This window comes from Taudactylus pleione, unplaced genomic scaffold (genome assembly GCF_031769625.1).
Source record: "Taudactylus pleione unplaced genomic scaffold, aTauple2 ptg000493l, whole genome shotgun sequence".
NCBI lineage: Eukaryota > Metazoa > Chordata > Amphibia > Anura > Myobatrachidae > Taudactylus > Taudactylus pleione.
The window spans coordinates 1,981,827-1,997,967 of NW_028284895.1; the positions used below are offsets into that span (position 1 = coordinate 1,981,827).

General features: G+C 44.7%; 1 protein-coding gene across 1 annotated transcript in view; it reads left to right on the top strand.

The window, feature by feature from the left end:
* LOC148502553 (uncharacterized) overlaps positions 1–16,141 on the top strand; it is a 193,630-nt gene that overhangs the window by 74,281 nt on the left and 103,208 nt on the right. Inside the window, exons 12-13 of the mRNA XM_088449715.1 lie at positions 7,720–7,807; positions 8,750–8,832. Coding sequence (XP_088305841.1) covers positions 7,720–7,807; positions 8,750–8,832 — 171 coding nt within the window. The remainder of the gene's footprint in view (positions 1–7,719; positions 7,808–8,749; positions 8,833–16,141) is intronic.

The following is a 16,141-nucleotide window of genomic DNA, read 5'->3' on the forward strand; positions in this document are numbered from 1 at the left end:
AAGTCTTTATTTACTGTATGACTGCGTACGCAAATTAGCGTCATCCTTAAAAGGTATAGGCAGGATATCAGAAGGTATAGGCAGGATATTAGAAGGTATAGGAAGGTGTGTATAGAGGTTCAATTTTAATATCGTCAGATGGGGGCTCATCGAGTGAAGTCACTTACCTACTCACACGGCACATACGGCTATCGATATCTCAGCAAAGGGTGGAGTGGCCACATGCAGGGTTTTCCTGCAACCGCTTTGTGCTGAAAAATCGCTATCCGTTTTCGTGTGAACAAAGGAAGCTCACTAGAATCCAGGGACAAGGAATGAAAAAGTTTGTTTTCCTTTGTTGATAGAACTGCGGCTGAGTCGCAGTTTTGCGCACAGTAAAGACGCACTTTTGCATATGCAGCTAAAAAGTTGTCATACGGTTGTGTGGTAGTCGCATTATTGTGTATGCGACTGGTCGCACAATAGCGTATACGTACTTCCGGTTGTGCTGCCACGTGTTTGAACAAAGCCGTTGAGGTTTACATTTTTTAATCATTACCAATATCTGGGTTAACGTGTATTTTTCTGCGCAGGAAAAAGTTTGTAACAGTGAGTATTTGTTGGACAGTTAAGGGTATCGTATGATCCTTAAGGGCTAGGTGCAAGGGTTAGTCTAGCCGCTCGGTAAGTAGCTTTACCGTTCTATACACAGTAGCAGGTGTACATGTTGTCTTTGTTGTAGAGAGGTGCGTGGGAGTGGCCGACATATAAACTCCCATAGGTGTGGAAGTTGCCTTACTAAATCTTATCCGGGGGTGGAAGTTGCCTTTTTCAAATCTTATCCAGGTGTGTGGGCGCCGCCGACTTAAATCGTCCACAGGTAAGTGAAAGTATCTTGATTGTCTTCACCAGTTTAAATCTTTATTGAAAAGCGTAGGAGTTGTCTCAGAATGGGAGCCATGCAAACAGTAGAGATGTTAGACAATGATGTGCTGCTAATGAAAGCTCCAATTGGATCGGTTCATCGTATTATGCATACTAAGTACGGTACTTATGCAATAAGGTATTGTGATGTATTGTTTAAAATGACGATGAAGAGTGTTAGACCGTTTCCCGGAATTGGTAGTTTTGTTAAAAATGTGTTAGATAATGTCCGGGATCACATCAGTCTGATTCGCTCCCGAGAGAAAAAGGTAAAATATTTTGAATGTTTAAAACTGTGGCAGCATGAAGGGGATGCGTGGCTTAACAATGTGCAAACGACGCAAACTAGCGTCGTGAGCGCATTGCCAGAAAATACATCCGCAACGTTAAATTGCAATACGGGGTAGCGTTGTGGAGAGTATTGCCAGCAGTTCACGCTCACCTCTCCCACCTTATGTGGATGGAGGTGCAAGTACAGTTACCAAAAATACCCATAAAAATGTAACAAGTAATTTGTACCCCCTCCTAAGTAACCATAAAGAAAATGTTTATGATGTAGAAGATGAGCCTATTGTAATGTCTGCCATTTCCCATGCTGTGCAAATGATAGATGCTGCATCACCACAATCACGGGTGGTGCCGCCATCTCCATCGGTAACAGCAAGGGAAGTGTTAACACACTCTGCACCCATAGAGGAAGTTGTTCATACCATACGTAGCAGCAGCAGATTAAACTCCCAGCCAGGTAACCAGGTCAGAGGTAGCAACGCTACCGGTCTGCATCCCATTCGGACGATAACTGTTCCGAATGGAAATGCAGATGCGAACGGTGTAGTGCCCACGAGGGAAGTAGTAATGCATTGTACCTGGACAAGAGCAGAACTAAATTCTATCATAAATGATTTCCCCGATCCCAAAAAAGAACTAGCCAAATGCCAAAGATTTTTGAGAAATTTGGGTAGTTCTCATGAGCCAACTAATAAAGATTGGCATGTGGTGTTAAGGGCCTGTCTGCCACGTAATACCGACGTGACAAAATTTATCATGGATTGTACATTGGATGGTGACGTTCCCTTAACAGACCAAGTTCCCGCATTGTAACTCAATTGGGTGTATATTTTCCAGTAGTAGTTAACTGGAACAAAATTTTCACAATTAAGCAAAATGAGAGTGAAACTGCAGAATATTATTGCGACCGGGCTCTGCAGGCTATCACCCAGTACACTGGGTTAGAAGATATTAAAGATAGCACTCACCACAGGGGGATGATAGTCACGGTACCCATGGACGGTCTGAAAGACGACTTAAAGACTCTGGTTCAGACCTCACAACCTGGCTGGAGGGGAGTCACAATAGATAACCTCATAGAGTCTGCCATAGAACATGATAAAAATATCACAAAGAAGAGAGAGAGACCCAGAGCGAGAAACTAATGGCTGTCAGTATCCAAGCTCTGGAAGGAATGACAATAACATCACAGCCAACCGACACACCTGCACCCACACACACACCTGCACCTGAACAATTACATGTCCTCACCAATCCCACACCACAGCAAACACATCCTTACCCCACATATCATACACAACCACAGGCGTCATACTACCCACAAACTTCATACCTCCTACAATACCCTTATCCTTGACATCCTTACCCATGCCCACCATCTTTTCCTCTTGCTCAACTCCCACAACAATCCTTTCATCAAACCCGTTCAAAAATATGTTTTAACTGTCACCAAGTGGGACACGTAAGTAAGAACTGCAAAGTGAAGAACACCGCACAGGAACACGAGTTTCCCATGGGTTCATAGGTAACCCCAGTATCTTCTCCGAGGCCTTATATGACTGTTTACAATCTTTTCAACCTATCAATGGATCTGTTCTAATGTAAAATGTGGACGATTTATTGTTGTATTTTAGGTCATGTTTAAATGATATTAAACTGCTGTGCTTTATCTCCCACTCATAGGACACAAGGTTGCTAAGGATAAATGGCAGCCATGTCAGGCTGAGGTTGACTACTCGGAATACTATCCAACCCAGTGGCCCAGACATTATTTAGAGCAGTAGCTATTAATAACAAAATGTAATTGCAGGAACTTGTATGCATATACTATATCCCTAGAATTATTAAAAATCATAGGGAGACTTATTTTACAGGTGACGTTTCCATGAACATGTGTAAGGTGATGGGTAACAACACTAAGATTATCCCAGTCTGTCTTTTCCTTTATTTGCCCCCCTTTGAGATACTGTACAAACAGGTAGCCTCATGTGAAAATATGATAATGAGGTTACTGTGCAGGGTCTCACGAAGATGAATGAGAATAACCGAAATTGAAAGTGTTATTAACTAACATGTCTAATGCAAACTGTCATGATGTCAAATCTGGAGAATTTGTTATGATCCAAATTTTTTTTAGCTCGGGTTGTTTGACTGATCGGTGGAAAGGTCCGTATCTGATGATACAACATCCTCAAAGGGTGGCCGAGGAAGATACGTGGGTCCATTCCACTCGTTATATGGAGGTTAACCAACCAGTGGAGATACAAGGCGGAGACAAGGCCGATAACAGGGACCTGTCGATTGCGAGCTTGTGCCGGAAGGATTAAAAAGGTGACGGTGAGATATCTGAGCTAAAGAAATGTGTAGATCAGTGCTTCCAGCAATGGAGTGGTCTGCTGTGGTCATCCTAGTTCATTTTCTTTCCAGAGTTTTCGTCGTGATGATCTGTTTGGGGATACTCAGTGTCTGTGATGGGGGACCGATTGAGGAAATTGGAGCTGATGGCAATGCTGATGGAGTGGAGTCAGGAGGAGTGCAATGCCAATCAGGGGAGTGTCTGACCAATTTTAGTATTGTAATTGTTATGTTATTTGGGAAGAATACTTCCAGAAGTTATGACCCTCACACATGTTGAAATGCTTAGTATACATAAAAACATACCATCACCATATCTTCACACGCAATATGAACACAGAGGCAAAAGAAACATGATACCTGGTGATGTGCATAAAGCCACTCAGTTAATTAGTGAGACAACTGGCTTTCAAGTTTTAGTCGCACTGGATCCCACCAGAATTGCTCGGGGTACATTAAATTTTAGATATATTCAGGAACTTGCTAAATTGATAGATAATATCACTGAGATGTACGATGACACATTCAGGTATACAGGGAGAGAATTGCAAGCGTATAAGAAAGAACTGGTGCAACACAGGCTAGTGTTGAATTATTTAACTGCTGTTACTGGAGGGTATTGCGTAACGTTAGCCACCCAATTTGGAGTAAAATGTTGCACCTATGTCACCAATGATACCAGCGATCCCAAGGAGGTGATAGACCGGAAGATGGATGAAATTCTGCAGCTAATATGGGAATTTCGTAAGAATCATAATGCTTCAGTGGCTGAAGTAGGAGAAAAGATAGAAGGATGGGTGTCATGGCTGAACCCAGTGAAATGGTTCTCAGGTCTAGGGGAACGGGTCCAGGAAGTGATCGCCAGCATAGGCAAATTCTTGATCCTTATACTGATTGTCATCATAGTAATTGGTATATGTGTCCGGTGTGTTCCTATTGTGTTGAAGTGTGGAAAATTTAAAAATAGAGTAGAATGAAAGAATGAAATTATGATGGTGGCCAGTATGAATACCGAGGTAAATACAGAACTGCATTACAACCCTGAGCTAGGAAACACCATCATTTAATGTATTATATTTAGCCATGCATAGAATGTATTATTGAAATGTTATTTTTAAAACACCTCAGATAATGTAAAGTCTAAATTCCCCTTCAAGACTGCTTTTATAAGACTGGTGCATCCCCACACCTTTCACATGATCTTCCAAGATCCGCGGTGTGCGTATAATAGTAGTTTTATGTCCCCAACCAGAGACACATTATTGATGGATTAAGAACCACCTTGTGCCATCCCATAATAACACTAAATAATATGTAAATGTAAGCCTAAATTAAATTCTAATAGCAGATTGTGATAGCATGTTGTTCACTATCAAAGGGTGGACTGTCAAAGCTGGATAATTGGCTGAGACAAGATCAGTTTAAAATTGAAGCGTGCGCGCCGCCATCTTGCGAATGGCAGCTAGACTCCATTATAGAAACAAGAATCTGCAAGACGCCATTTTGCGACCAGCGTCACTTTAAGTTACAACTCACGAGCTAAGAACAGATGGCAATGTTTTTGATAATCTACCAAGGGCAACTAGAAGAACAGCCTCTTGAGAAAAAGTAAATAGAATAGACAATGCACCAGAAACTGTGAGTGCTTTACATACAAATTGGGAATCCCAGAATGCAGACAAGTATAGTTGTGGCAATTGTAATATAATCCAGGCATTGATCTACACAATTGAATGTGTCTGAATCCTAAACAGGTTTTAGTTTCACACCCAGACAGAATGCCCTAGCTTCACAGCTGGAGGTAACACATTTGCATTGCAGTCTGAAACTGTGAGTGAGGAATGATATGTGTGTGTGTATGTATGTATATGTATATATATATATATATATATATATATATGTTAAGTCCATCATAGATGGAATCTCATGCATAAACACCGCACATTACGCACAATTGAGCTGCTAACATGACGCCCAGTAGCGAATGCACAATTATTAGCATCATGCGATTGCATCTTTCACCATTTCACATACACACATGGGGGTCATTCAGACCCGGTCATTAGCGCTGATGCGCTCGGACCGGGTCGATGGTCCCCCACAGAGCATGCACACGATGGCGCCGGCGCCGTCGTGCGCATGCGTGAGACCCGCTACGACCGACAGCGCTGGTCGTAGCGGGTCTTGATCCAAAGGGGGCGAGCTGTCGATGTTGATTGACAGCTCGCCCCATTTGGAAGGCGGGCCGGGGGGTGGCAGCCCAAACGGAGACGTTCCCATGGGAACGCCTACCGTTTGGGGGAGGCCCCACTGACATCACTAGTGATGTCAGTGGAGAGCTTCCAGCTCTGACAGAGCCAGAAGCTCTTCGGGGCTTACGACAAGTGAGACCCTACCATAGAGTCTCGTCGTAAGCCCCGATGGTCGCGATGGTCAATGACCATCGCGACCGTCACCCTAGCGGTCGTTAGAGTTGTGGGTGTTAACCATCCTCCGACCGCCTCTGAATGAGGCCCATGATGCTTAAGACCCAGAATGAAAACACAGCTTAGTAGCTAAATGCGCACGCATCTGTCCCCATTTAACTAGCGTCTTCATATCAAACCCCGTACTCTCAGACATTACATATTCACTTACAAGGTTCCATTAGCGTTAAGGTATAAGATTTAAGTTTGTTCAGTTAATATAAACGCTGTGAAATAAAGATATTTGATAACTAAGTTATTATACATGCTAAACAAGCCGTGTTTGGTTTTGTACTGATGCGTACTCTTTCCACAGTATTCCGGTGTAATCGGTGGGGAGATCGCATCATGCATTCTCGAGTTATGGACCGCAGAGACTTCAAGCAACAAAATGTATTAACTGTTATGATGTTGCAGGGGGCGGGTGGGCAGAGATCACCAGCTGTTAGAGGCTGAGTGAGTCTATTTGAACCAGCCTGTTAAATGCTCTGTAACAGATGCTTCTCCCCTGGGAACCAATGATATCAGCAACAAACTTCTCTATTGTCCTGTCTATTCTGGGGGGTATAAACATGTGTGCTCAAACACTGGGTCTTTAGTCTTCTTGCTGAATGCTGACTGAGGGGTTTCTTGCTGATGCCTAACATCTGGTACCGGAAGCGCTGCATATGTATACTGTACTTGGGTCTGTATAATTATTTTGCGCCTAATTTGTGTCTGAATCAATTGCGTGTAACTGACTGTACTTTTACTTGAATAATACTTGTGCTTTGGAACCACAGATTCCAGGTCTGAAGTCTTTATTTACTGTATGACTGCGTACGCAAATTAGCGTCATCCTTAGAAGGTATAGGCAGGATATCAGAAGGTATAGGCAGGATATTAGAAGGTATAGGAAGCTGTGTATAGAGGTTCAATTTTAATATCGTCAGTAGTAACACCTTTCCCTCCCTCTCCCGTGCTTTAATACATTTTGCATTCCCATCTCTCAGGTGTGTAGAAATACAATCCCTCCCTTACACCTGTAGTAACACATTACCCTCACTCACACCTCTAGTAACTTATTCCCCTCCCGCACCTTTGGAGTAACACATTCCCCTCCATCACCTCTGTAGTAACACATTACCCCCGCTCACCCCTGTAATAACACATTCCCCTCCCTCACCTCTGTAGTAACACAAATCAAAAGTGCAAGTTCAACTTTTGCAATTATTTTTTAACCAGAGCACAACATGTAAAGATGGAGCACATTTAGGTGAGGCAAGAAGTCAGGTGCAGAACTTCAGCCCCAGCACTCCGTAGGCAAGACCAGCACAATAAATGCCCTTTCAGGCAAAACATGCCGCTTAACACCTTTAAATGTCTTCCATCTGTATTCCATTATTAAATAGTTGTTTACACATACAAAACACAATTTTTAGACACTTTATTAACTGTGTCTAGAAATTGTGTTTTGTATGTCTAAAGAGACAAGGAAAAGAATGTGTGTAAATTAAAAAATCTAGCAAACCCCCCCCCCCCAAAAAAAAAATTGTAAATATTTTTTACTATATGGGGTCAAATTCTGCATCTTCATTTCTATACTTAATCTAGAGTATTTTGCTTTAACAATTTGCACCACTACTTGTGAGCTGTGTCTGTTCCTTAGGATGTCGGCAGACCAAGCTAACGGTGACTGCCTCTTCTGTTTCATCTCTCGTTCCAAAAGTTAACGCGTGCGTTATGGAGCTCTGTCGGTTTTTTCAGCACTGTCTCTGTATTAGTCAAGAAAAGTATTCAAGACACAAGAACAAGAGGTACAAACACTATTTCTAATTTTCCTGTCCTGCTATATCATAATAAGATTGTGAAGGGGCTGTACCCTATTGGACAACCATTACATACCATGATGTATAGCTACCCACATCTAGGCATATAGTGGTTTTATTATACTGTATCGCATGGTCTACTGGTACAGCCAAGAAAAGAGAATACAGACAGTCATGCTCTCTAGAATGTTCAAGTTTCCTGTCCTATAAGTGTGTAGCGTATGAAGCATCTGATAGGCCAGGAGTCAGGGGCAATCCAATCATGCGCCAAGCGCACACCGCTTCACCGTACTGTCATGCTGGAAGCTTTGGGCAGGTACTGTAGTAATAGGGTACTTAGGGGAAACTCCCACTGTAATGGTGTGCGGTGGGGGAGGGGTGCTTCCAAGCTGTGGAGTTGTGTTTTCAAATGTGGTCAATCCCCTCAAAAACATATAAAGAAACATAAAGACAAAACTATAACTATTTTGAAACCATATATGAATAGTAATTACTGTATCATCATTTTAGCTATCCCTAGTTTAAGGGATGGAGTAAATGTACTATATTGATGAAAATTCCAACGTAGGATGGTAGCTTAAGTGGGAGTGACTTATAACAATTATAAAATGTTTTTCTTTTTTTTATTCTTTTTTTTTTTTTTAAAGAATAGTCTTGGTTAAAATAAATGCTAAATTACATTTGAAAGACCACTCTCATGTTCAAACATGAACGGAATAAAAAGTAAACTTTTTAATATACATTTTTAACTTTTTATAGTTGAATATTTTTATTAGTCTTGCTGTAAAATAATAACCACATTATAAAAAACACAAGTTAGGATTATTTATTCATGTTTTTGTTTTATTTATTAACTATATTTTAATTTAAAAAAAAAATGTTCTGTGTGCACTGACATACAAACTCAAACGCTGTTTACTGAATCTCTAGGCGATGTGTACAGTACTATTCCTGGTACCTGAAAAATGCCACTTACATCTGTGACAAAGTTCAAAGAAATCCACATAGACGCAGTGAGTACTTTTATTTTACCTGATTCCAGATGACATTGACTTAAAAAAAGAGATTTTAACTGTTTAGAGAAGCTCAGCCCAGATCCTAAAGTGGAGTTAGGGCCTGATTCAGACCCACTCGCGAGCGGCTGTCCGCTCGCAAGTGGGTCGATGTTATGCACTGAGCATGCGCACGACGGAGGGAGCTCCGTCGTGCGCATGCGCCAGACGCGACGAGCGAAGGAAAGTCCTTCGCTCGTTGTGTCCGATCAAAGGGGGCGTGCTGTCAATGTTGATTGACAGCATGCCCCCTTTGGTGGGCGTGCCGGGGGCGTGCCTCCCTGACGGGGGCGTTCCCACGGGAACGCCTCCTGTCAGAAGCCGGCCCCACTGACATCACTAGTGATGTCAGTGGGAGTGATTTTGGCTCTGATAGAGCCAAAATCACTCCGGAGCTTGCGGTTGAAAACCTCAACCGCAGGCTCCGGCTCGCAATTTCGATGGTCGCGATGGTCTCGACCATCGCGGCCATCAAAAAGCACGCTCGTATAGCCTGTGGGTGGTGACCCACAGCTATACGAGCGTCCAGGAGGACGCTCCATAAAAATGGAGCCCGGCCCTCATTCAGAGCGTGCGCTCTGCTCAGAGCGTACGGCTCTGAATGAGGGCCTTAATGTTCTAGTATTTTTCCAGTAGGCTGACCTTAAAAATTCTACAAGTAGGTTTCAACACTATATATACACAAGTGTAGCAATCATTAAAATGACACACGGCAAGTCACATTGCTATTACTGTAACACACAGTGGGCCTGATTGATCATTGGATGCAAATTTTGCAGCAACTCTGCAAAATTATGCAATACTCACAGGAGGCGTCTTAAGTAAAAAATACCCACTGACATTTTCTCTGATCTGTCGCTGCGTCAGAAAACGCAGTCATCGCATCAACTGCGTGAATGCCGTACATCTAAGTAGCCCTTAGGTTACTAAGAATGATCGGCAAAAATCATGCTGTCTCGGCCAGTAAACAGCTGCATTCAAGGACGCAGCCACTGGATTCAGCACAGCCAGAAAATGGGGCAGACGCGCCCCCCTTTTTCTGGAACACTCCCCATCGCCGCCCCCAAATTCAGCAGCATGTTAATCATGCTTTTGGGGCACTGCAATCGATGTCGCATGACCAGATCTGTGTCAGGTTACGGCCTAGGATCGGCCGTTACCTACCACAGCGCCGACTTCACCTGACTTCTCGTGCGGTCAGACGACGGGTGCGGCGGAGAGTGATGCTCTGAGGATTATGCCTTAGGTGCACTTGGACATCCATGTGCTGCTCCATGACTTATCGAGGTTGCCGTCATGGGCGCAGCCATAACAGTCTTCATCACCTGACTGACCCTTCGTCCAATGGTAGCATGGTTGTTGTCAGCTGACGCTGTCCTCCAATGGACTGCTACCTTGGGGTATATTACTGGGCTCTGGACAACAGGAAGTTGCCTGTACAACGTTGTTACTAGTAGTGTTTGTTCGCCGTCACTTCTTTCCATGTTCCCTTACTGTTCTACTCTCAAGTCATTTCTAGTCACTCTCCTGTGCCAGTGGTGCGTCTGATACCTTGCCCGCGTACTCAGTACAACATCATTCAGAATCTTCGCTAGTGCTTCTTTCAGAAGTGCACTCGCTTGGGCCTTATCGGTGTTATCTCCCTCCATTTTCCACCTGTATCAAAGGGTCACGACTTGCTTGCTGGGTGCAGCTTAAACCCATATCCCGCTTTTAAGGGGTCACTGGTGAACAGCTCCCAGCAGGTTAGACTCCGCGCCTTTGGTCAGGTCTCACCAACACCTGATACTTGTGGATGAGGAGGTCGTACATCCAGGCCCCTCACCTCCGATTTCTTCCTCAACCCCGGCCCTCCACTTTAAGCTCCTCAGTAGGAGATCCTCCTGAGTCAGTCATGACCATTTGTACAGGCCCAATGGGAGCTTCAGGATCCCAGGGTGCAAGGGCATTGCAAGATCTCGTGACTCAATATTTACAAGAGCTCTCCGGGCAACTACTTTCCATCCAATCAACCTTGGCCATGTTACTTCCTCTTCCCACCATGTTTGCTCCTTTGAATCCTCCAGTCCAGCCTCCAGTTCCAGTAACACAGAAGTCTCGTCTTCAGTTGGCATCCCCTGAATGCTTTGATGGAAACCCAAGACGTTGCCGCGGTTTCATCAACCAATGTGAGATTCAGTTTGAATGACTGCCAAAGAATTTCCCGACGTCTAGGTCAAAAGTGGCTTATATTATTCACTGTTGACTGGAACCACTTTGGATTGGGTCTCCCCATTATGGGAAGAAGCAGACCCTCTAGTGTCTAACTATGGGAACTTTATTTCCTCTTTCAAGAGAATCTTTGATGAGCCGGGCTGCACTGCCTCGGTTTCTTCTGATCTCCTTCGAGTCCAACAAGGAACCCATACCGTGGGACAGTATGTGGTCCAATTTTAAACCATTTCTTCTGAATTAAAATGGAATGAAGAGGCCCTCAAGGCTGCCTTTTTACTTGGTCTTTCAGAAAAGATGAAAGATGAGTTAGCCTCTCGGGATCTTCCAGAGTCCTTCTCCGAAGTAATCTCCCCCTTGCATTAAGATTGACTTATGCCATAGAGAACGATTGGCTACTATAGGACGAGAGGATCGTTTTAGGGATCGGTTGTTATTAGATGCACGTTCCTCTTCTCCGACAAGAAGAACCTATGCAGGTTAATACATCCTGGCTAACCACGGCTGAGCAAAGCCGTCGGTTCCAGAACAAGCTCGACCTCTACTGTGCAGCTACGGACCACGTTCTCAAGAATTGTCCTCCTTCTTGCGGGAAACACAAGACCCTACTTGGTTCTGGGAGCATCCATTTGGGGGTATTGATCAAGCTATCCCATTTAATGGATATTCTGTTATCGGTGTCCTTTTCCCACAAATTGATGACAAAAGCGTTGAAAGCCTTGGTGGATTCCGCAGCTGCCGGAAAATTTATTTCAGAATCCTTGGCATGTACCCTGGGTATACCAGTCACTCTACCCAGCAAGCAAGCTGACCCTATCTGGGGTAGACGGCAACGTCATTCTGGGAGATTCCATTTCTTCTGTCCAGTGTCCCTCCGAGTAAGATGCCTCCATCAAAAATTTTAGAATTCTTAATCCTACCTAAAACCTCCTACAAACTAGTTTTTGGTCTGCCTTGGCTTAAAAGACATAACCCTATGCTGAATTGGTCTAATATGCAAAAATTTGCTTGGGTCCCGGACTGTTTTCATTAGTGTTTTCATTAGTGTCTGTCCCGTGTGCTTCCTGTACATACCCATCAAGTTTCTAACAGACCTGCGTTTAAGCCTCCTACTCCTGATCAATTGAAAGTCCTCCTAGATTCCCGTCTGCCGGGAACCATATCAGGATTTTGCTGACATTTTTAATGAACAGGCTGTGGGTAAATTACCTCTTCATCGCTCTTTGGACTGTGGCATTGATCTCAATCCTGAGAAAATGTCACCTTGTGGCCGAATTTACCCTCTTTCAGTTCTGGAAGCAGCAGCAATGTCTGACTACATTAAAGAAAACCTAGCCAAAGGGTTTATCAGACCATTCTCTCCCCTGCTGGGGCTGCATTCTTCTTTGTTGAGAAGAAGGACAGAGGGACTCAGACCCTGCATAGATTACCATGGACTCAATCTAATTTATATTAAGAACTGATACACGCTGCCACTCATTTCAGAACTTTTCGACAAGGTTTGTGGAGCTCACTTTTTCACAAAGTTGGATCTTCGCGGGGCCTACAACTTGATCCGCATCAAGGCGGGGGGATGAGAGGAAAACCGCATTCAACACCCGAGATGGCCACTTTGAATAAATTGGTAAAGCCTTTTGGGTTATGTAATGCACCAGCGATGTTCCAAGGTTACATGAATTAAATTTTCATTGACGTCCTTTACAAGTTCGTTGTGGTCTACGATGACATTTTAATTTTTTTAAAGGATCTGCAGTCGCACAGATTTCATGTACGAGAGGTTTTATCCCATCTTCGTGACCACTGTCTGTATGGAAAGATTTCCAAATGTCTCTTCGAGCAATCCTGCGTGCAATTTCTGGGGCACATCATCTCTGGAGATTCTCAACAGATGGTTCCAGACAAACTGAGGGCCTGATTCAGAGCCGGACGCTCTGAACGAGCGCCCGCTCTGAATCAGGGCGTTTTTTATTTTTTTTTGGTGCGTCCTCCTGGACGCTCGCATAGCTGTGGGTTACCACCCACAGCTTATGCGAGCGTCCATGATGATGGTCGCGATGGTCAAGACCATTGCGACCATCGGGCTTGCGACGAAACCCTGTGTTAGGGTCTCGCTGCCGCAAGCCATGGAGTGATTTTGGCTCTATCAGAGCCAAAATCACTCCCACTGACATCACTAGTGATGTCAGTGGGGCCGGACCCAGACGGTAGGCGTTCCCATGGGAACGCCTCCATCTGGGCAGCCACGCCCTGGCACACCAACCAAAGGGGGTGTGCTGTCACTCACCATCGACAGCACGCCCCCTTTGGTGCGAGACCCCAAGCGACGGCTTCCACATCGCTCGCCGGGTCTCGCGCATGCGCACGACGGAGCAGCCTCCGTCGTGCGCATGCGCATTTGGGTACCATTGACCAGCTTGCGAGCATCCTGCGCTCGCGAGCGGGTCTGAATGAGACCCTGAGTGCCATCCGGGACTGGCCTCAACCTAACTCCCTGAAAGCTACCCAGCAATTTTTAGGGTTTTCTAATTATTATAGACAATTTATTTCAAACTTCTCCACTCTGGTTGCTCCCATCTCAGCTCTCACCCAGAAGGGAGCCAATCTTTCCAGTTGACCTTCTTGGCAATAATGGCGTTTCAGAATCTAAAAACAGCATTCTCCACGGCGCCAATCCTTTGCCAACCACAATTCTGGAAGTTGATGCCTCTTCGGTGAGGGTGGGAGCTGTGCTGTCTTAAACTGCAGAGGATAGGAACTCACCCATGTGGGTTCTTCTCGCAATAATTTTCCCCAGCTGAGAAAAATTATGACATTGGTGACCAAGAGTTACTACCAATGTGCTTGGCATTGGAAGAGTGGCGATACCTTCTAGAGGGTGCAAGATTCCCTGTCACCATTATTACAGATCATAAAAGTTTGGTATACCTCAATACAGCTCATCGATTAAATGCCAGACAAGCTTGTTGGCCACTCTTCTTCTCTAGGGCCCTGATTCAGAGCCGGACGCTCTGACAGAGTGCACGCTCTGAATCAGGGCGTCTTTTTTTTTTTTTATGGAGTGGCCTCCTGGCCGCTCACATCGTTCTAATTGCTTACAGTATCCTATTAACTGGAAAGGATACAGACCTGAAGAACGAGCATGGATTAAGGCCTCTGACGTCCATGCTACTCAACTTGTTCAAGCTTTTCACAAAAGATTTCCTGATAAGCCTTGTGGGTGTCTGGAGTCCACCCTGAAAGAGGGGGGTACTGTCAGGTTTGGGGCTAGGATCAGCCATTACTCACCACAGTGCCGACTTCCCCTGACTTCTCGTGCGGTCAGATGTCAGTTGCGGCGGCGAGTGACGCGCTGAGGATTATACCCTAAGTGCACTTGGACATACATGTGCTGCTCCGTGATTTGGTTACCGAGGTTGCCGTCATGGGCGCAGCCATGACAGTCTTCATCACCTGACTGACCCTTTGTCCAATGGTAGCATGGTTGTCGTCAGCTGACGCTGTCCTCCAATGAGCTGCTACCTCGGGGTATATTACTGAGCTCTTGACAACAGGAAATTGCCTGTACAATGTCGTTACTACTAGAGTTTACTTGCCGTCACTTCGTTCCAGATTCCCTAACTGTTCTACTCTCGAGTCATTTCTAGTCACTCTCCTGTGCCAGCGGTGCATCTGGATACCTTGCCTGCATACTCTGTACATCCTTCAAGTACAATTATAGTGTCACTCTCCTGTGCCAGTGGTGCGTCTGATACCGTGCCCATATACTCAGTACAACATCATTCAGAATCCTTGCTAGTGCTTCTTTCAGAAGTACACTCGCTTGGGCCTTATCGGTGTTACCTCCCTCAATTTCCCACCTGTATCGGATACCTGACCAGAGAGCCGCGACCTGCTTGCTGGGTGCAGCTTAAACCCATATCCTGCTTGGAGGGGTCACTGGTGAACAGCTCCCAGCAGGTCAGACTCCGTGCCTTTGGTCAGGTCTCGCCAACATCCGATACTTGTGGACGAGGAGGTCGTACATCCAGGCCCCTCGCCTCCAATTTCTTTCTCAACCACCGGACCTCAGCTTTCAGCTCCTCAGTAGGAGATCCTCCTGAGTCAGTCATGACAATCTGCACATCAGCAGATCATTAAACATTGGAGATTTATTTAAATATTGGATCTAAGTAACTCCTCTAATCAGGCCCTGTGTCGCTGCATGGACATTTTGCTGCGGAGGTTTCCATACTCAGTTACATTTTTTATACATGCAGAACCATTTTCAACCACCATCTGACAATGTATTTTCCCCTTTAAATATAAATAGCACTGAGAGCATTTGCCCCGCCCCCAAAAAGTCAAAATAAAAAAACAGCACCAGTGGGGGACAGAGACCCCTAGAAAAGTACAAATGACAGCTAGCCTATGACAGACTGGACAAGAAAAATTATTTAGTGAAATCAGGCATCCAGAAATGGTGCTAGCCTCCCCTAGAAAAAATCAGCCATATGCTGAATAACTCTGGGGCTCCTCCCAAACCACCTGAGCAGTGCATGTGTAAAAGATAGGTAAGCATGGGTTACATGTGTGTGTAGCTACAAGTTGCAGCAAGCCCTGGCAGCTGTTGTCTGCTTGGGCATACTAGCTCTTGCATAGTGCTATATACTCCAGCCACTCATCAGCCTGGTCAGATGCTGATGCCCCTCCCCTGAGCTTCCCACTCATGCAAATTGGGGGTCTGCAGGGGAGGGGCATTGATGTGTTCTCAGCTTATATGTAGTCTATAATTGGAAAGCAACAAGACAGAAAGTATCACCATGTTTCTCTTTTTTTTATTGTAGCTCAGTGAACTCCATGCACTACTAAATTTTTAGTTTTCGGTAGTTTCATCCTTTTAGCTTCTTTATTATAATACTAACTGCATGCTGCATTACTTGCAAATCAGGCTTTCTAGTTCTTTTAAATGAATAATGGATTGTGAAATATAGTGCTGCATTTTACTGTAACTACTCTGGAATTTGTACACCAATCATGATCTCATGTCCATGACTAAGACTTCAGAATTCTACTAGGAGTT